This window comes from Setaria viridis, chromosome 9 (assembly GCF_005286985.2).
Source record: "Setaria viridis chromosome 9, Setaria_viridis_v4.0, whole genome shotgun sequence".
Classification (NCBI taxonomy): Eukaryota; Viridiplantae; Streptophyta; class Magnoliopsida; order Poales; family Poaceae; genus Setaria; species Setaria viridis.
The window spans coordinates 642,641-664,862 of record NC_048271.2 but is presented as its reverse complement, the minus strand read 5'-3'; the positions used below and the strand labels follow the sequence as shown (position 1 = coordinate 664,862).

At 44.9% G+C, this 22,222-nt stretch overlaps 5 protein-coding genes across 6 annotated transcripts; 2 read left to right on the top strand and 3 right to left on the bottom strand.

Moving 5' to 3' along the window:
• Positions 1-422: 422 nt before the first annotated feature.
• LOC117839636 (uncharacterized) lies at positions 423-3,955 on the bottom strand. 2 transcript variants are annotated; one of them, XR_004636858.2, is made up of 3 exons: positions 3,646-3,955; positions 1,585-3,273; positions 423-590 (listed from the first exon to the last, which is right to left on the bottom strand). XR_004636858.2 is itself a non-coding variant. In XM_034720021.2 (2 exons), the coding sequence occupies exons 1-2, from the start codon at positions 3,706-3,708 to the stop codon at positions 1,702-1,704; spliced, it is 1,635 nt and encodes a 544-aa protein (XP_034575912.1). In that variant the 5' UTR covers positions 3,709-3,955; the 3' UTR covers positions 1,411-1,701. The 2 variants fall into 2 exon arrangements, 1 of the variants encoding a protein (XP_034575912.1); XM_034720021.2 differs by lacking the exon at positions 423-590 and having other exon boundaries at positions 1,411-3,273.
• Positions 3,956-4,114: 159 nt separating this feature from the next.
• On the bottom strand, positions 4,115-6,562 carry LOC117839637 (purple acid phosphatase 15). Its single transcript, XM_034720022.2, has 5 exons — positions 6,124-6,562; positions 5,485-6,016; positions 5,131-5,348; positions 4,748-4,938; positions 4,115-4,636 (listed from the first exon to the last, which is right to left on the bottom strand). The coding sequence occupies exons 1-5, from the start codon at positions 6,365-6,367 to the stop codon at positions 4,214-4,216; spliced, it is 1,608 nt and encodes a 535-aa protein (XP_034575913.1). The 5' UTR covers positions 6,368-6,562; the 3' UTR covers positions 4,115-4,213.
• A 3,321-nt stretch (positions 6,563-9,883) lies between these two features.
• LOC117838050 (kinetochore protein NUF2 homolog) lies at positions 9,884-14,571 on the top strand. The gene is made up of 10 exons (XM_034717918.2): positions 9,884-10,346; positions 10,433-10,745; positions 10,850-11,029; positions 12,198-12,287; positions 12,794-12,901; positions 13,218-13,271; positions 13,392-13,506; positions 13,604-13,761; positions 14,051-14,146; positions 14,256-14,571. The coding sequence occupies exons 1-10, from the start codon at positions 10,180-10,182 to the stop codon at positions 14,340-14,342; spliced, it is 1,368 nt and encodes a 455-aa protein (XP_034573809.1). The 5' UTR covers positions 9,884-10,179; the 3' UTR covers positions 14,343-14,571.
• Positions 14,572-14,761: 190 nt separating this feature from the next.
• LOC117838051 (actin-related protein 2/3 complex subunit 4) lies at positions 14,762-17,925 on the top strand. Its single transcript, XM_034717919.2, has 8 exons — positions 14,762-15,043; positions 15,274-15,339; positions 15,480-15,532; positions 16,027-16,054; positions 16,551-16,625; positions 16,946-17,050; positions 17,382-17,471; positions 17,622-17,925. The coding sequence occupies exons 1-8, from the start codon at positions 14,777-14,779 to the stop codon at positions 17,709-17,711; spliced, it is 774 nt and encodes a 257-aa protein (XP_034573810.1). The 5' UTR covers positions 14,762-14,776; the 3' UTR covers positions 17,712-17,925.
• A 203-nt stretch (positions 17,926-18,128) lies between these two features.
• Positions 18,129-21,362, bottom strand: LOC117838052 (uncharacterized). Its single transcript, XM_034717920.2, has 3 exons — positions 21,148-21,362; positions 20,551-21,050; positions 18,129-18,809 (listed from the first exon to the last, which is right to left on the bottom strand). The coding sequence occupies exons 2-3, from the start codon at positions 20,834-20,836 to the stop codon at positions 18,442-18,444; spliced, it is 654 nt and encodes a 217-aa protein (XP_034573811.1). The 5' UTR covers positions 20,837-21,050; positions 21,148-21,362; the 3' UTR covers positions 18,129-18,441.
• Positions 21,363-22,222: the final 860 nt, after the last annotated feature.

The following is a 22,222-nucleotide window of genomic DNA, read 5'->3' as shown; positions in this document are numbered from 1 at the left end:
ATCCTGCCGCTGCTAGTAGCGATTAAAATGATTTCAGACGTGCCCATTAACTAATCCGTAAGGCTGGCCAGTACACGTAGCAATTTTTATTCTAGAAAAAAAAAAAAGGTGGCAACCACCGGGTGTATGTGCACGCGTGCACGGTGACGGTGTGGAAGGGTCCAGCTCCAGCAACCTCAACCTTTTTTCGGTTGCTTATCACGTCAAGAATATGACAATGGCGATGGGCTACTGTTCTGTCGTTGCTGTTAGTGCTGTTAATAACTTTGATTGAAAACGCTATTCACCAATGACGGAAAGAAACACCCCACATGAACTCTCTTCACACTCTAGACTCTACAATTGGGACCCACATGTCATAGGCATAGGCGATGCCGAAATTCGCAGTATACAACACATAAAGAAAGAATCTTTCCGTAGCATACTGTCACAATCTTCTTCCAAGGGAGGATTAGGATAGTACTGCTAGTGGCCATGATCAAAGGACGCGATAGCTCAGCAGGGGAAATCATTTCGACTGTGAACTCTGATCCATGGCCACCTAGCAGCCTTGTCTCCATCCTCTCCATCCTTTATTAATCAGCCTTTCCCTAAAAACAACTGATAAATCTCACCAACCAGGGATTGATAAGATGCAACTGTCATCAGTATGTGCCTAACTACTGCTAGTCTGTTACCAGGCTCTGTTTGTCAATTTTTTAGACAGGTTTCCGACAAATTAGCACAAGTTCTTTATAAGTACATGCAAAGAAAATGAATTTGGTGTAATGATCTGTTGTTATATGCGACAGGAGTACAACTAGTGGTACGACCAGCAATTAATTGGATGCAAATGACAGGTTCAGTAAAGTAGAGTGATATGCTAGATTTTAGGATATGTAGAACACGGCTTTTGTATCTTTAAAAAGAAAGATTCTTTGGTGCTAGCAATATACATGATTTACAAAAAAATTAGTCAAAACAAGACTACATGCACACATCATTTTCTATATAGTGTTCACATGACCTGATGTAGTGTAGGTGTAGCAAGCATCCTACCGGAACCCATTCATTTGTCTGGCTTATGCCTGGTATGCAGGGACATGGTCCCACCTGTCAGCTGATGTGCTGTTCTGTTAGCCGGAATCTTAAGTGTACAAGTGCCTGTCTGGTTGTTAAGTTTGTCATAAGAGGATTGGATTAAGTGAGACTGATCAGACCAAATGCTGTTTTTAATGTGCTTAATTAAATGGGAAGGAAACAAACAGCACAGTGGGGGCAGAGCGTTAGCTCACAAGTCCTTATTGTTTATGGTGAGCTTTGTTATGGAAAGAAAGCCAGCCCGTGACAAACCTAACTGCATCATCATCATCACCATCACATTACTTCATGGTTGTTGATGGCGATGTATAGGTCATATGAAGCTTTAAATAAACAATTATCGCGACCAAAGCTGCTACTATTATTTCCAGTTTTCGTCCAGGTTTGGGTGGTCTTAATTTGTAAGCACCCATAGTTTCTTATATAGAGTAGGAGTAGCTATCTGCGAAATGAAAAAGGGCTGAGATTACAATGATGCAGTATAAAAGGGCAGCTAGAGAGTACTTGCTTCAGAAGCCCTGGCGCCCTGCAACATGCAGCCAAGGAGTGAGAATCATGAAGGCTCCACTGATCTCCCTTAGTACCTCTGCAATATAATCTCTTGACACAACAGAACAATCATCACAAGTTGCACACCAGAATGGAATTTAACTCAGCATCAGCTGCTCCACTGATTGTGATGCCTTGGTGTCTGACATTCATCAAGTAAGAAAGTGAATCATGAGTTACTACCTCGCCTGGGATCAGCACTGGGATACCAGGTGGGTAAGGACAGATTAGTTCACCACAAATTTCACCACGGCTGTCCTCAATTCTTACTCTCCTCTTCTTTGTAAAGAAGGCCTCTCTTGGAGTCAGATGCACAGAGATCTTGTCTAATGGGCCACAGACACAATTTCCCTTCATAGGTTTCGAGCTATTTGCAAAGAAATATTTTTCTGATAGATGCTTTGCAGATTGCACAAGCTTCTCAACATCTTGCACTCTGGTTCCTAAGTTAACTGCAAATGTCACTGCTCGTGTGCCAACAAGCTCAGATACGATTTGATGACCTTCATATAAAATGTCATCGGCTTCATACCCCGATAATTGCAGATCTGAAGCACTAAGTGTAATACGCAATGGATCAATAGCAGGGAAATCAGAAGCAAAGCATGGCAAGTCCAGAACAGATATCCCTGGGATTATCATTAGCTGGTCTTTTGTTTCCAATGCTAGTGCTAATGGTTCATCAAATATATTTGTGTTCTTGCTCAGATGATCTCTTGCAGCATCCAGAGACGACAGTAGGAGGTAACTCGGGCTCGAGCTCTGGAGGACCTGAAGGCACTGGCTTACTTTATCTACATTCACTAGATCTCCAGCCATGTGAAGCATTGAGGACTGTGTAAGGGAGCACAGGACCTTGTGTGTGGATTGCGCAGCCAGGTCAGCACCTTGCTCAATTGCAGTGCTTGGCAAACTGTTATGGAACCTGAAATGTGCACCATGTGCCTCGTCAACTATTACTGGAATGCCTCGTGGGTGACACACACTAACAATACCTTGCACATTGCTGCATACACCATGGTAGGTTGGTGAAGTAACAAGAACAGCGCCAATCCTCTTTCCATCCTCCTCCAACTCTTTTGCTGCTTCGTCCACCTGCAATGGGGTTATACCACCAGCAATGTCCCACCCGGAATTATACTCTGGTATTATGTATTTAGGAACTGCACCAGACAAGACCAGTGCAGAGATCACAGAAATGTGGCAGTTTCGTGGTACAATGAGGTAGTCCCCAGGAGAACAGGTAGCCATCACTGAGGCCTGGATCCCACAGGTAGTTCCATTGACAAGGAACCAAGTTTTAGATGATCCAAACAATTGAGCTGCTCGCTTTTCGGCATCCAAAATCACACCTTTTGGTGAGAAGAGGTCATCAAGCTCCGGTAACTCAGGTAAGTCATGCAAAAATGCCCCTGGGCCAATAAGTTTTGACAAGGAAGATGGAGCAGCTTTTCCTCTATTGTGTCCTGGGAAGTGAAAGCAGGAAACATCTTGACTGGCAGTTAATTTCAGCGCGTGAACCAGTGGGGCAGTACCACCTTGAATGACTGCTGAAGATTCAGCTGGTGAAGCTTCAGTTTCAGATATTCTTGGCGTGCCCAATGAAGTGCCACATTGTACAACAGCATGTCGTCTGTGAGATTCCTAGGAGGCAAGGAACGTTGAATAGTCACATACAACACAATAGCTCAATGAAGATATGGTTCAATTGTCACAGGTAAAACTCACAAAGTATGTTCTAATCACGAGCTATTCTGGCAGAGGAACTACAGAGCATCTTCAATAAAAGTTGCAGTACAAAGGAGGCTGAGCATGAGAAAACAATATGTGGTAAACAATATCAAAATACATTTTAGAAGCAGTAAACCTACGAATTCGTAGTCGTCTGGTGGCTCATAACCTAAGAACAGCCACAGAGCAATTCCACAAACAGCTTGTGCCGCTTAGCAGAACATCTAGAGGACGAGGCCGAAGCCTGTCAGGCGCAGAGCCGGATGTCAGCAGGAGGGGATTTACCTTGTGAGGTGGGCAGCGCGAGAAGAAGGCGGGAGAGCTGCTGCCGGTAAGGCAGTGAGCCATGCTTGCTCGCTGTCGCCGCGCTGCGCTCTGCTGCTGCGAGACCACGAGCTGAACGGACGTGAGGCGACCGGGCTGGCTAACGAGAGGCCAGGCAGAGGTCCGAGAGGACGTCACCCGAGGCGACGCGGTTGACGCCAGCGCGAGCGCCCGGAGCGGCTCCTGCGTGGCCGGCGGCTAGAAGAGCTCGCCGCCAGTGCCCGAAGCCGACGACGACGACTCCAGGCGGCGAACTTGCATTATCGGAACTTTTTTCCGCGCGTGGGGCAAATGTGGCCCAGCCCAATATGAGCTGGCCCATACAGGAATTCTAAAGCCCATGTCTCCGTTTAGTCATGCTCATGCATGTGCGTGGTGTGGTGGATTCGTTTCAGTTTCAGTCGAAAATGGAGGCAGTGAAGCTACAAAGTAGTTGCAACTTGGTACAAATGTTATTTAATCTCTGCACGCCAAGAACTGACCACTCTGGTAATTAACTTATAATTTGGTAATTTAACTAACAAATTACTCATCGATACGCTAACAATCTCGTGGACTCGATGAGGCACTTGTGGGGCTCTCGGACGATGAACACCTCGTCGCCGACGGTGTTGTACAGGTCCTGGTTGCGGTGCCAGCGCCAGAGCGCGTGCGTCTCGTTCTTCACCTCCAGGATGCCGTGCCCGAAGCTGCTCTCCCTGTAGGCGCTGTACTCCGGCTGGCGGTCCCAGCAGAAGCTCCCGGCGGCCGGGCCGGAGGTGAAGTTGGCGGCGCAGAAGCCGCCCATGAAGGCGTCCGGCGTCGACGCCGGGTCCGGGCAGTGGCCGGCCTCGTCGGCGTGGCTCGTCGCCATCTTCTCCCGGTTGCCGCCGTCGCCCACCGAGATGTGCACGGGGCCGCACGGGTCCAGCGTGTAGTTGAACACGCGGTTCGATCGCTCGTACGCGTGGACCTGACGAACACCGCCCACCAGTGTTTCAGAGTTTCAGACAAAGTGAAGTGAAGTTTTCAGATAGTGAAGGCTTTCTTTGAGAAACTATGAGAGATGGCGAGGCTCAATTACATGGCCGGTGAAGACGACGTCGACGGCGTACGAGTAGAGGAGCTCCTCCATCTCCACCCTCATGCACTCGGCTTCCCTGTAGTGAGCCTTGTAGGTGGTGTACCAGGGCGCGTGCCATCCGGCTATCACCCACGGGGTCACTGACCTGTCCACCTTCGCCAAGTCTTTCTCCAGCCACCGGTATTGCTCGCCTGCTCGATCGGCCCCCAAATTGCTCATTATTGATCAGCACACATGTAACTTGCAATTAGAATTGACATGGACAATGGCTGCACAATTGGATGAGCAGCAGCTGCTTTGCGCGACTGAATAATGTTCTCTTTACTGAATTTTGACTCGTGAGTTAGCAGTTGTTCCTAAGAGATGAGATGGTGAATTTTCACCTGATTTCTTGTAGTCGGCGTACGACGCAAGCATGATGAAGTGGATGCCACCGACATCGAAAGAGTAGTAGAACGGAGAGAAGGATCCGCTCTCCTCTGACGGGAACGCGAACCTCGAGCTGTAGGCTGCAAACGTCTTGTTGTGAATCTGCTCCTCGATCTCATGGTTCCCTTCCACCACCATCATCGGAATGCTCGAAGTCACCGGCTCCATGTACCTGCATAAGCTCTCAACTCTGAATCCATACTAAACTGAGCATCCTGAACAAACTCTGAACAATGTTCTGAAGAATGTTCAGAGTTTCAGACAACTCAAAACAGAGTTACTACTCCCATTCATGGTAAGTTTGTTACCTTCCCCAGTAGTCCCAGCGCGGCTGGTAGGTCTCGTGGATGGGCGTGGACTTGGCGAAGGTGCAGGAGTAGCAGTCCGTCCCGGTGCCATTGGTGAGGTACAGGTTGGCGTAGCAGACGTCGCCGAGGAGGAGGATCAGATCGGGGTGGTTGCGCGCCATGTGCTCCACCGTGGAGGTGGTGTTGTAGGTGAGGCCAAGGTCCCCGACGACGGCGATCCTCCCCGGGTAGCTCCTGGGCCCGACGGCCGGCATCGTCCGGAACGCGTGGACGCCGCTCATGGCGTCGGGGATGGCCGGGTCGCCGCACCGGTAGTAGTACTTGGTCCCGGGCTCCAGTCCTCGGAGGCGGACATGGTGGATGATGCCGGAGGTGTAGTTCTGGAGGCCCTCGAAGGGGTAGAGCTGGCTGTACACGAGCGACTCGCCGGCGGCCTCGTGGAGGAGGGAGTCGACGGCGAGGCCGTAGCGCACGACGCTGCCCACCGTGCTGGGGTCCAGCGGCTTGACGGCGCCGCCCATCCGGAAATCCCCTGCAGATGAGTAAGCATCGTCAATCCAAGAACAGCCCCCCGAGCAATGCCAACACCGAGCTGATTGGTTCCAAGGATTAGGCCGAAATAATTGATTTTTGGAGTACCTGTAATCCAGGAGACCCAGGCGGAGGTGGGCTCGGCGGAGAGCGCGACGGCGATCTGCTCGGGCGCCCAGCCCGTGACGCGGCGCTGCACCCGCGGGTCCGTGTCCGGCAGGTCCACCGCGTGGCCCCTGTCCCCGAGCGGCACCGTCACCGGGCGCGCCGGCCCGAACAGCGTCGACGCCGGCTCCGCGGCCACTATCGCCGCCGCCGCAAGCAGCAGGGGCAGCAGTAAGGCCCGGCGCATTGCTGCTGCCTGCTAGCTTCCTGCTCCTTCGCCGTCGGGCTCCGGTAACAAGACAGATCGGTGGGTGGGGGGCTGATGGCGTCGAAGTGGGACGGGGATTTGGAGGGAAATTTATAAACCTCGCCGCCGCCCCGCAAGCAGCAGCGGCTTGAGGACGCGCACAGTTGCGTTGCGGCGGTGGGCCCCGGCCACCGCATGGCAGATTTGGAACGGCCAGGCCGGTCAGGCGGCCGGGGAAGAAAAGCAAGGCGCCGGGGAATTTTTTTTATTTTTAACTTTTTTAACTAATATTTTAAAAATACAAATATTTGCACGTTTGACACTTTTGATCGTGCTGATCCGCATGGCGTGACAAGAACACTCTGTCGCCCTATATGCAATGGTGTGACAAGATGTGCCACGCTCCGAAAGCTTGTCACGCCACTCCCGCCACCATGACAGCACGATCTTGTCACGCCATTCGGAGAGGTCTAACTTTAAAAAATAATAAATTTTTCATATGAACTTGGATGAAGATGATTTTTATATAAAAATTGTAGCTCTCGATGAGATCTACAACTTTATAGTTTTGATTTTTTTATTTGAAGTTGTTAAGATACATTAACAGTTGATCTATCCTGTTTCGGTCATCTCCAACTTGATTTTGTTCATCATGGTTCCGCTAAAGAAGTTCTATACAAAATATTATCTATAAAATTATAGGAAATAGATAAGACTAATATGTCATAAGCTACTGCAATAAGAATAAGATATATACAATCATCAGTAGGATTGTGCCCAAGCGTTGCTACGAGTGTCAAAATATTTATAGTGCAACACATAAAGTATTTAACAAGACTATATAGTGTGATAGTAAGCACAAGTATATAAAATATGAAATTCAGCTAGAAACAACATAAGTTGCTAACTTCAAAAATGTCCATTCATCGTCGCCTTCATGACTTAATCACTTTCCAACTATAGCTAGAAACAACATAAGTTGGTGACTTATACATGATATTTGACACCTTTAAGCTAACTTCTTTTTCTTCCATGTTAGAAATACATAGATTGTACTTGTATCTTTGTATTTGCCGTTTCTACATGCTTAAGAAAAAGAGAAATATTTGGGCTTCTGAATATAACCACCTGACAACCTTTCCACCACTTTGAAAAATTTAGCTAAGTGTTGGGGGACTCTTTATTCCATCATGGACCATCAAACTTAAAAGGTTTTTCCTCAAATTTAAACCTTGGCTTTCCATCATATTGATCACATTTAAAATTTAAAATTTCACATTTTACCCAAATTGACCCTTTTTTAAATTTCAAATTTAAAATACATTTAAATATGACCCATCTCCCTGATGATTTGCTACCTTTGTTTAATCTACACCAACATCATCATAGACAAATTCAAACATCTTAATACTTCGTTGGTCAAATTTTGCAGATTCCAAGCAATAGCGAGGCAGTGAAGACAACATCGAGTGAGGTAGTGGTCACAAAGCATTTTAGCCACGCTCAATTAATTATTGAACAATCTCCAACTTAACTGATATAAAAAAAATGGTGAACCAATATTTTTACTTTCATATAGTATCTTATTGCAACACTCCTGTGTTTGAAATTCTTAATCAAATGTTATTAAGGACAATAAGTGGATTATGAACTTGTAAGAGAGATCAAGTCGGTTTTGGTCAACTCATTTGAGAAAGGTAAAGTTTGGTCAAAAATCAAACAAAAGGTTCAAATTTTGGAAAATTTGGCAAAAAATGGAACAAAGAGTTGGAAGTGCATGGAACATAATGGAGTCATATTTGGACCAAGAATCAGATCAGAACGGTCTCAAATTTAAGGTCAAAGATGTTGAACAAGGTTCACTCTAACAAACCTCGGAAAAATTGTAAGTTTGAAAACAGTATCAAGTGACCAACTTTGAAATGGAATTCAGAGAGATTTTGTATATAAACTTTGGAAGTTTTTGGACCATAAACAAACGGATACCTAGTGATTGGTTTGTTCTAGTTGTTGACTAGAGAAATCAAGGATTTCATATTCAAATGAAAGCTCAAAGTTTGCAAGTTTGGACTATTTTGAATCATTTCTGATAAAACTGAATCGACAGCCATTTAACACTGAATGATAGCCTGAAATTGAAGGGATTACTAATGATAGCCTGAAATTGAAGGGACTACTGAAGAAACTAACATTAAAGTAGCTCAAGGCAAGCTCCGGATCATGTAAACCTATTACTTTCAGAATTCCTTATCATGTGTCCAAATTATTGATTATTTCTCTACCCATACATTCGGTATAGGAGTTGATTGAAATATAGCACTACCTAGCTATGCAACCTTTCATACCCAAATTTTATTATTTATGTTCCATATTTGATAATTATATATCTTTCATTTTAACTGTAGTAGGTTTCATATATTAATTTTATCTATTTCCTATAATTTCATAAATAATATACTGTATAGATTTTCTGTGGTGGAACAATGTGAACAAAGTTAAGTTGGTGATGCGAAATAGATCAGGCGCTTAATATGCTATCTAAAATTTAGATAAATTATTAATGTATCTTAACGACTTCAAATGAAAAAACTCAAAACTATAAAGTTGTAGATCTCGTCGAGAGTTACAATTTTCATATAAAAAAATCTAGATCCAACCTAGGAGTAACTAGATGGTTTTTCATTACGAAGAACAATTTTCATATAAAAATTATCTTCATACGAAAAAGTTATAATTTTTTTTAAAGCGAGACTTGTCACGTCGCTCCGAGTTAAACAAAAAAGTTAAAAATAAAAAAAAATTCGGCGCCGGGAAAGATCGAAAAAGAGTGCGTGCCTGTCAACGCGATGCTACGTGGCGGAGTCCGCCTCGAAAGTTGGTGCTCTGTGCTGATAAACTACTCCGGCTAGGTTACTCTACTCCTAGTACCGTGTCAATGGTCTGCCTGCAATGGACAATTTGTCCACGCCCTTGAGAAATTCCTTGCTCAGATCAGGACTCGAGGTCAGGTGATGTTGTGTGTTAACTGCGCTGGTTATCAAACCTGAAGAACTCCAAGCTTAGGGATGCTTACCGAAGCAAAGCTATCCATGATCCATTGGACTATTAGTGATCTGAAGGAAAAGAGCTAGAGCAGACTATTCCGGTAGTGACGTCAGCGTTGGGTAGCTTGCTCTGGAAGGAGAGGAATATTCCAGCGCCCACAATGGAAGATGCCGCCTGCGCCGACCGATGGGATAGGCCTCGTTGTCCGGATGCTCCGGCCATCCATGGCGTCCCATGAGACTATGGTCTATGGAGCCTCCTTTTGGTTTGGTGTTTTCCGGCACCTATGGTCTATGGACCAGTAGCGTGGACACTTTTAGCCTCCATGCTACTACGAGTACTTTGCTTTGCAGCATGCACGAACTTCCCAATCAAGCTACTCACGTTCCTTCCCTTGCTCCTCCAATTCTCCAAAGGCTTTTTTGGCTGGCCGGAGTTCATTCATGTTTGCTCAGGCAAAGCCCTTGCTGCCCGTTGCTGCCTTGCCAAGCGTTAGACAGGCCCACCGTGTTCGTGGGTGGGCCGCACGGGAATCCAATCAGTAGTGGGCCGATTGAGCCACACGCACGCGCCTGGGCCGTCTCGTCAATGAATGCCACCGGACACTTCCTTAACGGAAACCTAGGCGCGTCACCCTGATTTTCTATTTCCAATTTCTTCAGGCGGGAGAGAGAGAGCGAGCGAAATCCGAACGCCGCCGCCCGACCCGTCCGTCCATCCGGTGGTCCGATTCGCCGGCGCCAGCCAGCCGCCCGCGGCGGGGCCCGATGGCGACCAACTTCTCCTTCCCGGAGATGACGCCGGCGCAGATCGCGGAGGGTCTGCACTCCTACGACATCGCGCCCAACCCCAACCTCCGCGCCGAGGACATCGCCAAACCGCAGCCGGAGCTCCTCCCCAACGTCTTCTCCCTCTTCTTCACCAACGTCGTCGGGTAAACGCCCCCGGCCGCTCCCGGCTCCCCCCTCGCTCTCCCCTGCGCGTCTCACCTAGATTTGGGGGTCATTTTTGCTTATGCAGCGACAACCCCCCCGACGAGCAGCTAGGATTCGATGAGCTGCTGGTGCTCGAAAACCCGGAGCACCACTTGCAAGCCATGGCGCTCAGGCGCATCTACCGGAAGGCCCGGGACTTCCTCGACTCCATCTACTTCGGGGGCCTCACGCTCCGCGACTTCCTCCGCCCCCACCCACGCCGCATCATCGACATCCTCAGCGCCTTAGTCAACTACCTGCACTTCAGGCAGGAGAAGCTCGACGTCCTCAAACCCATCTCGCAAGAGTACTTCGAGCGTGAGGACCAGCTCACGGAGCTCAGGGCTAGGGTCGCCGAGGTCTCGTGCACATCCTTCTTCTTCGCAGTTCCTGCCTTCTGTCTGTCCGGGGGAAATTCTTAAAAGTTCCTCTCGCTGTTGTCTGCCTTTTTCCCCTCATGCAGCTTCAGAAGGCGAAAACGGAGCATACCTACAACGAGCAGATGGAGGAGCCCGTGGTCCAGCAGCTCCAGGCGGAGGTCAACACCCTCAGGCAGAAGATTCAAGAGTACAACACGCATCAGTTGGCGCTGAGAAGTAGAGCAAAAGCTGTAGACGAAAAGAAAGAAGGGCTCCTTAGCAAGGTGCTGATCCCTGTCCCGTGTTGCCTTTTCTTCCTTTATTAGATGCTGCTTGGGCGATATGTTTTGTTATTCTTATGCTCTGTGTGATCGATGCCCCAATCAGAGGATCGCAATTCGCAAACATACTATGTTTTGTACGTGGCGTTGTATTCCAGTGTTGCTAGTGTTTCGTATGCCAATTTTGAACCTCATGTGAGTTACCAACCTGTCTTGGCCACCGTCCATAATCTTCTTACTTCTAGGTTCTAGCTTGCTGCCTTACTTACAACACTGAGTAGTTTCGTACTGCCCATTACATTATTTGGGGTATTGCTGATAATTTTTGTCAACAAATTGTTATCTGAAAAATAAGGGGTTTGAATATTCTGGTTATTGGTCAAGACTCCACCATGTTATGCTATCAGCATGTGAACAGAGCAAGTCTCACATTACATGTAACTAAGCATGTTAGGTCTATGCCTGCAACATGGACAGTTAGGAAGTAGTATGGGTTAACAATGAAATTAGTTGTTAAGTCATATGGTCAAAAGTGCTGTTCGATACCAACTGGATAACAAATTATGTTGGAATTAGTAGATTTTGTTTGGCCTAGATTCAGTTGCAGGCTTCTGGGTTGGAAGTTGGAACAGTTACTTGGCCTAGCCATAGCTGATTGTGAGATACCGTTGCTGGAATTATTCAAACCCACTTATGGCAACAAATCTGACTCGATCATATAACTTGCCACTGGTTTTGGTTATACATTGAATGCTGTATCCTGGTGTAGGTTGAAAATCTCATTGAAGTGGAGATACTGGAGTCATTAGGAAATACCCCTGTTGCTGTGGCTTTCTGACCACGAGAAGTGATAGTTTCATAGGCTCCACCTTCTGTAGGTTACAGGTGTTCCAGACCAAACCAGTCCTGGAGCTCTGAAAGTATGTTTACTTGTTTAAGAAAGTGGTCTTCCAGCATAATCAGAAGACATTCAAATTTTTAATCAGCCACTGACTGCTGACATTTCTTCCTAACTAATAAGTGGTTTTTAGCTGCATCGTCTTTACTTTGCATGTGGACATCGACCAGCTAAATTGCTCTTTTCAAATCAAACTGGAATGTTGATACTCTATACAAAGTAACACTTACATCATAATGTTGCATTCACTGCTTCTATTGTTTTTCTTGGCAGATCTCCCAAGCTGATTTTGAGCTGATCAAACATTCGCAAGAAAATTCAAAGCTATTATCCAAAATTGTTCAGTCCCCTGAAAAGACCCTGGTAGGCTGTTTCATTTATTTATTTATTTTTGTTGCTGGCATAAATTCTTCAGGAAACTTATCTTTTCATTCGAATATATTGGAATGCCTATCCTGAAAACCTGAAGGTTCCAGTCATGGAAGGCATCCTGTAGTTCCCAGAATTTCTTTCCATGATAGAACAGCATGCCATGGTTTTCCTTACTGATTTACTCGATGCACCTAGGGCTAGTAAGGATGCTGCCATTCTTTCAGCTATCAGATTGACTTTATCACTGGACAGTTCCTTGTAACTATGAATGAATTATTCGTTCAACTTGCTATAGAAATCATCACAGGATGCGCTACCTTGATTCTTGCATTCATTTAAAAAATGTTCATTTTCCATAGAATCACTGGCGCTCATTTCTTTATGTGCTATGCATGTCTTTTCGATGTGCATAGAATGTCAAATTGATTGTCCTCAATCAGCTAATCTGCATCTTGCGTAAGCTGGTATAGTAACTATGGATGCTATTTTCTATGAAGAAAACCGTTGAGGAGAAGAAAGGAGTCCGTGATGAATTAAAGACCTTGGAGAAGATGGCGATGCATAAAGTCCAGGAGAAAAACAATACTCTTGAGATGTATACGAAGGTACTCTTTATGATGCACATTTTTTATGCCAGTTGGTGCAATAATTTCTCATACTTGTTAAAAACTTGTAATAGAATTTGCTATGATTTCTTATAAAAGTTACAGATCATGTGCTAGCAAAATAGTGTTTTTCTGGTTCTCATTTACTTCTCCGCGCAACACTTCAGGTCACTCTTTTCTTACTTCTACTGATGGGCCTTGCTCAAATCAGAAGAATCATTTGATATTTATTGTTGTTCCTTGGGAGGTTTCACCTTTCTTATTCCTGGATGCGCTCCATTGATGTAGTTGCATGATTATTATCTTCATTTCGCAGGTCTGTGACAAACTATCCAAGCATCTCTCCAAAATCTCTGCTCTACACGAAACAGTACGAATAGCTTTCTTGCACGCAATAATCACCCCCCCCCCCCCCCCCCCCCCCCCGGCTGATTGCACGCTTGAGTATATTGGTCTAACAATGACTGTACAAATATATTATACCTGCTAGAGCACTGCTGCTAAAGCTTCTGAGAAGGATGTTAAAGCACAAAAGGCCAAGATTAGTGACCACAGTTTGGAGATGAAGACCATTCGCATTAGAGCTGCTGAATGGCAATCAAAAGGTTTTGCTTCTAAATTTGTACTGCTCAAGTACTGTTCAGTGAGTTCTTAGTTCAAATTTTCTAATCACATCACTGCGGATGAACATCTTGCAATTAGTACATGAAACTGAGGTCCGTCTCAAGGCAAAGGAGAAAGAAAGGGACCAAAGAATCGAAGAGAATAAACAGAAGATGACTACCTTGAAATCTGAAGTTGAATCAGAACTTAAGTGCCTTGCAGACAGAGAAAGGGAAATAGAGGAGAAGATTGCAAAGGTGACGCTTTTCTCCTGTTTTTTTCCAGCTATTGAAATTAGAATCCTTTCGAAATTACACCGCATGAGTTGCTGCATCCAACGTTTTACTGCTTTACATATTACCTGTGATGATACCTTGGAGGCTGATTAGTAGCTGTGGGCTTTATAAATGTAGAAGGAAAACGCAGGCTGTGCATCTAGTACTTGATTACCAAAGGCTGCAGGCTTCTGTCATCCTGTTTCTTTATTGTATTCCTCTTTCAGAATCACTGACATACTGTCCGCCTATCTGTGAACACAACACGCAGGCTGCGGATTTATGCTCCCAATCCGATTCGGTAGAGGTTGCTGGCAGAAAAAAACGAGAGGAAATCTATGCCACGTTTGAGCAAGTTTGTGAGACGGTACGCCCCTAGCTAAGCCTATTTGATTTCCGAAAAAGATACTCCGAGATGATAAGAAGCACTTGTTTCCGTGAGCTTGGCTGCTGATATAACATAACCTTTTCTCCAGGCTAACATGTACATGGATGGCATCGATCGTTCCCGCAAAGAAGTTGACGAAGCGAGTATGGCCATTATAAGCCAGATTGGCCCATGACGTGTCGACCAGTACCCTGCTGGCATGGATGTACATGTCTCGTAGTAATTGTTAATTGAGCTAGTGCTTCACTTGTGTATACCTGATTACCTGGACAAGTTTTGCATCTCGATCGAAGCTGCTCTATTCGAGTGTGGTCGTAACTCGTAATGTGCTTGCTACGATTATGTCAAAGCTTGCCCTTGCCTTTGCCTTGTTCCGATCACTGAGACCTTGAGTCTAACGTTTTTTTTTTGTTGTCAATTTTAATGGACATCCAGGTTCGTCCGATGAAAGCAAACGGCATGTGTTTTTCGGCTTGCAAACTCTCTGTAATTTACTTTTTTGAATAAAGAACTCTGCAGTTTACAAACTACTAGAGAGTTCACGGTTCCACGGCTCAATTTCCTAGCCGGTGAAAGCAATTTTTTTTAAATAATAAAGCAAAAAAATTAATGTTTACACAAAGTCGGGCTGTCGGGGGCCCATTTCCGATCCGGTGGGACCAACTTGTCAGCCGGACGCTGACCTGCCTCCGCAGCCACGGCTTGCGTGCATCCCCTTTCCCCACCCTCCCAACCGGCCCGAGTTGGGGAGTCCCCGACCGTGCTCACCTCTACGCCGGCCACCGCCGCTCTCGTCATCCGTGTTCCTCCGCCTCCACCTATTCCGTCCCCGTCACGCGCACCGACCGCGAATCCTTCGCTGCCGCGTCGGCCATGGTAAGCAACCCACCTTGATTCCATCATTCGCCTCCCCACCGGGAGCACTCAACCGTGAGATCTCGCTGATACCTGGTCTCAAATCGACGTTTGCCCGGGCCACCTACGTCTCTCGGCTTCAAACTGCTGAAGAAATTTTTTCGACTTGGCTGATTGTGCTACCTACGCTTCATTTGGGCGTGTGCTAAACATCAATATCAGGCAGTACTAATGCGTATCTCTTCTCGCAGGCCAATACGTTGCGGTTGTACCTCACTTGCATCCGGAACACTCTAGAGGCGGCGATGTGCCTCCAGGTACCCCCTTTTTTTTGTTTCAGCTCGACCAGAAGTACCTGCGGACCTGCCATTCCTTTTACAATGCTCCTCCTGCTGTTGCTGTTCTCAGTTCATCAGAAGCGTTACTTAGGTGGTTTATGTTTTTGCTTTGCCACTAGAATTTCCCTTGCCAAGAAGTCGAGAGGCACAACAAGCCAGAGGTGGAGCTCAAGTAAGCCATGCTGCATACAGGAATTTCCAATCATTTTATTTTTTGATGTGCCACATTTGTTTTGACCAAATCTCCAAAGAGTTGTCAGTGCAATGGTAGGATTCTGTCGTGTCAAAATTACTGCCACTGCCATGTTTACGCTAGAAACCTTGGTCCTGTGAATATAGTAACATATGCCTCTTTCTTTCCATCTTAGGTGCATTTCTGGGATCTGAGGCATTTTAAATTCAAGTATTACTCTATGAATCTAATCATGCTAGAAATATGCATAGATTGCCCTGATTAACTACACAGAGTGCAGATTGCAGAAGTTAAAAGAAAACCATATCTATCATTGGCTTCTTTGAGATGTCCTTGTCTGTATTATTTCTCTAGAGCCAAGAACTGTGCTTATAGAATTGTATAATTCATATCTGATTCCATGTCGACTTCTGTAAGTGGTTAGATCTTTTTGCCCTTACTAATCCATCTTCATTTCTAATTCCTTATTCCAGGACGAGCCCTGAACTTCTACTGAACCCGGTGAGTGAGACTTATTTGGCAGGATCTTAAATTCAGTTTATAAGTTTTCATTATTGCCTTTTTTTCTTCTTTAGAAACTGTGTATGAACCAACTATACTCTATTAGGCAAAAAAAACTGAGAACTAATGATGGCAGTACTTTCATTTTTAATTTGCAACAGGCGCACACTTCTACGATATCATGCTTAACAGCTTAAGTAAATTTGAGATTGGTTACTCAATGCTATATCATGTTTCATCATGCCATGATTTTTTATTTATGTTTTTATGAAAAAAATAGAAACGCAAATGATTGTTGATATTAGTTTGAGCATTTTTATAGGATACCTCTTAACAGAAGGTGGATTGTTGACAAAACAATTAATTGGCTGGTTACTTCCAGATGTAGCTTGCATGGTGTCTTTACTTGTATCCTTATTTTATTTGGATAAGACACTTAGAAGTTTTGCTCAATGTTTTCAGAATTGTGTGATTCATAGCCTATATTTGTGTACAGGTACTGATATGCCGCAATGAAGCAGAAAAATGTTTAATAGAGACTTCAATCAATTCAATACGTATAAGCATGAAGGTACTGTAGATATCCTTGTCGGCTGTTTCTATGGTTATTAGGGTTCCGTATTGCTAAAATTTAACATGTCCTTTGGGCCATACCATGATTTGTTTGTGTATATAAGTGTAGTCTTTGGTAAAAAAATTGAGTTATTTATGGTGCCTAATTCAAACTAATAAGGCAGATCCAAATGTCACAATTTATGGTGCCTATTCAGTTATATTTTGCATCTGCATGTGTATAATATATTTTTTGAGGTGATCATTTGTCATCTGGTATTCTGGTATGTGTGTGTGTGTGTGTGTGTGTGTATTCAAAGCTTCTGATTGATCTGACAGGTTAAGCAAGCAGATGAGTTGGAAAACATTCTTGCAAAGAAATTTCTTAGGTTTTTGTCAATGAGGGCAGAGGCATTCCAAGTGTTAAGGAGAAAACCGGTTCAGGTATCACAATTCCTTCTTACACCGATCACCTTTGGTATTGCTTTATGTCTCCAGTAGGTTAGTTTTCCCAGTAAACATGAACTGTCTGCAATTGAAGTCAATCTAGTAATGTTACTAGGCACAGGGATACACCATTGTAGACAACTGAATGATGGCCCATGATTTTGCCAACCTTTTTTAGTACTGGTTTTATTTTGTCATACACTCATACTATTAGCACTTTCACACATAGTGATCTATTCTGTCGATATAAATGTTTTCCCTTCCTGTTAGTTGCAGAACTCCAATTGTTTATGACTGAACTGCTATGTATGCATCGTTTACGTCTCAGGGTTATGATATCAGTTTTCTGATAACAAACTACCATTGCGAGGACATGCATAAGCACAAGCTCATAGATTTCATCGTGCAATTTATGGAGGTAAGATGATAAACAAGGAGAAAAAAGCCATTTGTTCTTATTCGCCATCAGTTTGCTGCTTTTACATTTGCCTGATAGGTGCAAACATTGCACTGTACTCTATGTTGGCATGTACCCATACTCACATCATTGTGCTTACATGAACTTTAGGACATCGACAAGGAGATCAGCGAGTTGAAGCTATCAGTAAACACTCGTGGCCGGCTCGTGGCGACTGAATTCTTGAAGCAGTTCATATGATGACTCAACCATAGTACTAGTCCGGTGCTGCTGCACGTCATGATCGCGGCCTGTAACTATGCCGCTGTTGCTCAGCTGCCTGATGTTTGTTTCTTCACTCTCATTTTTTTGTTGAGCGGGAGCTTTTGTAAATGCGTTGCAGAGGATGTATTCTTGTTTAGATCACCTGAATACCAGCTGACAGTTGATCCATAAGGAAAACTGAATTTATTCATTTGAGATGGTCTTGGTTTTTTTTTTCCTGCATGTTTTTTCGGGGCTGTTGGATACCGCGGCAGGTGCATGGCCAGTGGGTAAGCGGCCCAGGATGTGTATAGGCCAAGTTTTAGTGTGTGATAAGAAACGCTCGGTTTCTGCATGTTGGCCCAGGATTCCATCAACCGTCATCCATGGCTTCGCCCTCAAATCACAGCTTGGTTGGTGCATGGCATGGGGTTCGGCACACATCACAGTTCAACATTATCCAACCACATTCTGGTTAACCTCATGCCCCATCGCATCATCACCCCTAGCTCTTAAAATACCTCCATACAAAAAAGAAAAAAAGAGAGGAAGAAACAAGAACTCTAAATACACTCCATCCTTGCACCAAGATCATAAGTTAGGAACAGCATGGACCCCGAGAATCACATAATTCTTCATTGGAAACAGGGAAGTGCTTGGCTCTCTGACGCCATCTGGTAGGAGTCTTGCTAATGAATAACTGAAGCTGCATGGACCAGCTTATACCTCAGCCTCTGCTAAGTAGCTGAGTCTGCAGGATCTGGTTGTCTTCCAGCAACCGGTCGTACTCAAGGAGCAGCTCCTCCGACTGCTTCTGCAGCGCGTTCACATGGGCCTCCGCTGCCGATGCCTTCCTCTCGTGTTCTTCGTTCTCGAATTTCAGCTTCTTCATGCTCTCGTTCAGCTTTGCAATCTCCCGCTGGAGCTTCTTCATTTCACCGGAGGAGTTGCCCTCCTTTTCACGGAGGGATTGGTTCTCCATCTGAAGTTTCTCGACCTCCTCCCTTGATGTGCTGGACGTTTTCCTCAGCGTCATGAGCTTTCGCAGGTAGTGGTGCAGCCGGTCGATTACAAATGCAAGGAATAGAGTGTATCCTACAAGGAGAAATAAAATGTGTGAGACCACCATTAAGTTATTAAAGAGATTATACGGTACTTCTCATAATGAAACAACAAACAGCATTGCCCTGAGCTTAAAATAGATGTGTTCGACATCCCCATCATAGTATAGGTTCTGTGGGAATTTATAATATCCTCTGAGGCCTGTTTTTACCATTTACCATTTCAGGTATGAATCTCCCTATGTAAAAAGATAAAATAAAGAAATGAAAACAAAAGAACGAGAAGACTACATTGAACCAACAGCTTCAAAGAAGCCAGATAGAATTATGCTTAAACCATGCTGTCATAGTAACTTTACTGGCATGGACCTGCTCTTCTGACTTGGAACATTCGTAGACAATCTAACTTTATGGTTTGTACAGTTGTACCCCATGGATCAACAAGTTCACGACTGCATAGATCAATATAAACTCTAAACAAGAACACCTCCTTCCCCATAAATACATAGAAATTTTATTTCATGCCATAGCATTCACAATACCTACACATATAAACACGTCATAATAGTTTTAACAGATCGACAAGCTTCCGATAGAAGCTCATGGAAATCAATAATTCACGTGTCTGAACCATGACCTAAGTTATCAGCCCCTTTATATTACTACTACTACAATTACTAGCCCTAATACCTCTTTTGTATAATTTAAGCAGACTCTAAATGCCCAAGTATGAAATAGGTCCTCAAAAATAATACCAAATCTTCTCCATTTATTCCCCAAAATGCCAACCTTTGTAGCTTGCGCATCATAATTCTTAAAAATCTAAAAGTTATAACTAAGATTCCTAAGCCAAGAGAGCCACGCCGGAAATTAACTGAAATCACTAACTACGGCAAACAGTACTAGAGTAATTCCAAGGGCTGTAGATTAATTTTGGAGAAAATACATCTTATTTTGAGAAACCAACTTATCTGGCATCTCCCTAACATTCCTGAGTAAGACAGCATCCTTCCTAGATTCTACATACAAACTCTCGTCCTCACCCCACATACCATTTTCAAGACAACATTTTCCCAAGTCTTAAATCTTCATCACACACCACAGCTACTCAAAGTGCACGACAAGCTGGAGCGATGTATAAAACAAACTTGTATAAAGTTGGTACGTGATAGGAGTATGTTGTGCTAAAGCAAACCAATTTGCCACTGGATAGCTTACCTTGGGTTTCAGGTAAAATAACTATAGTTAAAATTCTAATAGTACTAAACAATCCCTGAAGAGCAAATCATTGCTGCAACATGCTATTGTCTTTCTTGATGCCTAGGTAGCAAGGGAATAACAATAGTCCAATGCAATGCCATCCAATAGGAATGCTCCTGTAGTATCCTAATAGACCAATATAATCTAGTTTTTTTTTGAACAGTTGACCAACCAGGTAAACAAAGGAGATGACTGCTGCTACTACTTACTAACTGGAGATTATAAAATCAGCTATCCTTAATCTACCTTTGAGACTAGCAATTGGTTACAACTCAAAATCTGGATCGGGTAACCTGAATTTCTGGTAGTCAAGAACAAACTCTAAATTGGCAACTGAATCCAGATCATTTGGTGTCAGATTGCTACCTTGTCTACCACCTAGGTACCTAAGCAGAAATCAGCCAGTCACTAATTCGTCATTGCATCCATATACACTGGTTCATTACAAAAATGCTAAGCGGCTGGCATTACTGTTGCCAGTTAAAAATAACCAAGGGAGGGAGACGAATGCTCACCAATGAGGGATGCCTCGAGGAGGTGCGTCCTCCAGAGCACCTGGTCCATGGGGCTGACGGAGCCGAGCTTGAGCCCCCTGTTCTGGATCTTGAGGATGCTGGCAACGTCGGACATGAGGATCACGGTGAGCGTGCACGCCAGGGTCTTCACGGTGGCCGGGCCCTTGCCCGTCTTCACCTGGTCCACGACGCGCATCGCCAGCTCCCGCAGCGGCCCGACCTTCACCATGAGAAGCAGCGCCACCGCGCCCTCCGCGAACAGCACGAGGAACAGCAGCTGAATCATACCTTCGACTGGCTGCGGCGTCCCTCTCTACTACCAATCTGCTACGATTCTTCAACCCCGGCTTGGCCGCGCAAAGCTGCAAGGATTTCAACCCTCGAAAGAAACGACTTCGCTGCGCCAAATTCAAGAATGGCGCAGGAATGGCGGCGGAAAAATCACAGTTTTGATGGAGGGAGATATCGGAGATGCGCAGGAAATCACCACCTTTCTTGGCCTGCGAAAAGGTGCGCCGTCAGCAATCAGGAGACAAACCGAGAAAAAGGGGGAAGCAAACGGAAATTTCCGGGGGAATGCGGAAAGAAGCAGCTCACCTTGCCAAGAACCAGGCGAGAACTCGGAGCAATCAAGAATCAGCGGACTTCGGGCGAGGGTTATGGGTTGATGGTAACAGAAGTGGGAAAGGGGATCGAAAGGTGAAGGGTTAGAGCCAAAGACGGCGGCGAAAGGCGACGAGGAGGGCAGGGGTAGAGCGAGAGAGAGGGTAGGGAGTAGGAGTGTTGGAGTGAGAGTGTGAGAGTGCTGATTTCTTGGGCCCCCTTTTCTCCGTTTTTTTAGCTCTTTCTTTTCGATTAACAAATGGTGCTTAACGTGCATACTCCGAAAGTTCTCCCGACATCCTTTACTTTCAAGGAATTTTATAAGGTATGAGCAATGCATTTGCAACTTTATTTAGACAGCCTTTTTCTGTAGTTTTACTGGTATATAATATTTTGGCTTTTTGCAAAAAGAAAATAAAATTATCGAAAACAAGTGCGTTCCGTCGGAAGGAAAGGGAAATTCCGCGTGAGGTATGGATCAGGCATTTCTTTCATTGATGAATCTGCAGTTCAGAGTTCAGCAGGGGCGGACCTGCGTGCAGTCATCGACTAACTCTACTGTAATCCCATCATGAAAGTAGCAAATTTCTCTTTTATGTACACAAGATTGCAAGAATTTAGACCCCGATGACCCCAATGACATGGATTTCTGGCTTCGCCCATGGAGTTCAGCCGCAGTAGAGGAGTGACCATTGTATTGTTTTCGTTTCATTCTACGAGTGGCCGTATTGTTTTTCACAAACTGTTGGTTTTCCTGTTCGATCCTGTCTTATAGTAATGATTATTTTGCTTGATTCTGAAATGTGGCCGTATGGGAATCTGCAGCGCATGGCAGCGGAATTGATCAATTCGTCGCGATCGTCCCGTGGCACTTTATGGTCAACACCCCGTACTCTCATGTTCTCACGAGCAATGGTCATCTTGTACCCTCGTCCAATTGACAATTCTTCAGGACTTGGGGGGCCCTAATGAAGAAATTAAGGTGCCGTTGGGATTGAATCAAGGCCATACTAGAGCAGATATCGTTGAATGTGGCAACCTAGTTATGATTATGGAGACTATCAGATTA

What these genes read in the sequence shown, in the direction of transcription:
- LOC117839636 (XM_034720021.2), bottom strand. Translation starts at nt 3,708, where the DNA reads ATGGCTCACTGCCTTACCGGCAGCAGCTCTCCCGCCTTCTTCTCGCGC. An exon ending in CGCGCTGCCCACCTCACAAG is followed by an intron (nt 3,274 to 3,645) that starts GTAAATCCCCTC and finishes CTTGCCTCCTAG; the next exon opens with GAATCTCACAGACGACATGC.
- LOC117838051 (XM_034717919.2), top strand. Translation starts at nt 14,777, where the DNA reads ATGTTTACACAAAGTCGGGCTGTCGGGGGCCCATTTCCGATCCGGTGG. An exon ending in TAAGGAGAAAACCGGTTCAG is followed by an intron (nt 17,051 to 17,381) that starts GTATCACAATTC and finishes TTTACGTCTCAG; the next exon opens with GGTTATGATATCAGTTTTCT. An exon ending in TCATCGTGCAATTTATGGAG is followed by an intron (nt 17,472 to 17,621) that starts GTAAGATGATAA and finishes CATGAACTTTAG; the next exon opens with GACATCGACAAGGAGATCAG.
- LOC117839637 (XM_034720022.2), bottom strand. Translation starts at nt 6,367, where the DNA reads ATGCGCCGGGCCTTACTGCTGCCCCTGCTGCTTGCGGCGGCGGCGATA. An exon ending in CGCCGACTACAAGAAATCAG is followed by an intron (nt 4,939 to 5,130) that starts GTGAAAATTCAC and finishes CCGATCGAGCAG; the next exon opens with GCGAGCAATACCGGTGGCTG. An exon ending in ACGTCGTCTTCACCGGCCAT is followed by an intron (nt 4,637 to 4,747) that starts GTAATTGAGCCT and finishes GGTGTTCGTCAG; the next exon opens with GTCCACGCGTACGAGCGATC.
- LOC117838052 (XM_034717920.2), bottom strand. Translation starts at nt 20,836, where the DNA reads ATGATTCAGCTGCTGTTCCTCGTGCTGTTCGCGGAGGGCGCGGTGGCG. An exon ending in CCTCGAGGCATCCCTCATTG is followed by an intron (nt 18,810 to 20,550) that starts GTGAGCATTCGT and finishes TTCTCCTTGTAG; the next exon opens with GATACACTCTATTCCTTGCA.
- LOC117838050 (XM_034717918.2), top strand. Translation starts at nt 10,180, where the DNA reads ATGGCGACCAACTTCTCCTTCCCGGAGATGACGCCGGCGCAGATCGCG. An exon ending in CTCTTGAGATGTATACGAAG is followed by an intron (nt 12,902 to 13,217) that starts GTACTCTTTATG and finishes TTCATTTCGCAG; the next exon opens with GTCTGTGACAAACTATCCAA. An exon ending in TAGAGGAGAAGATTGCAAAG is followed by an intron (nt 13,762 to 14,050) that starts GTGACGCTTTTC and finishes CACAACACGCAG; the next exon opens with GCTGCGGATTTATGCTCCCA.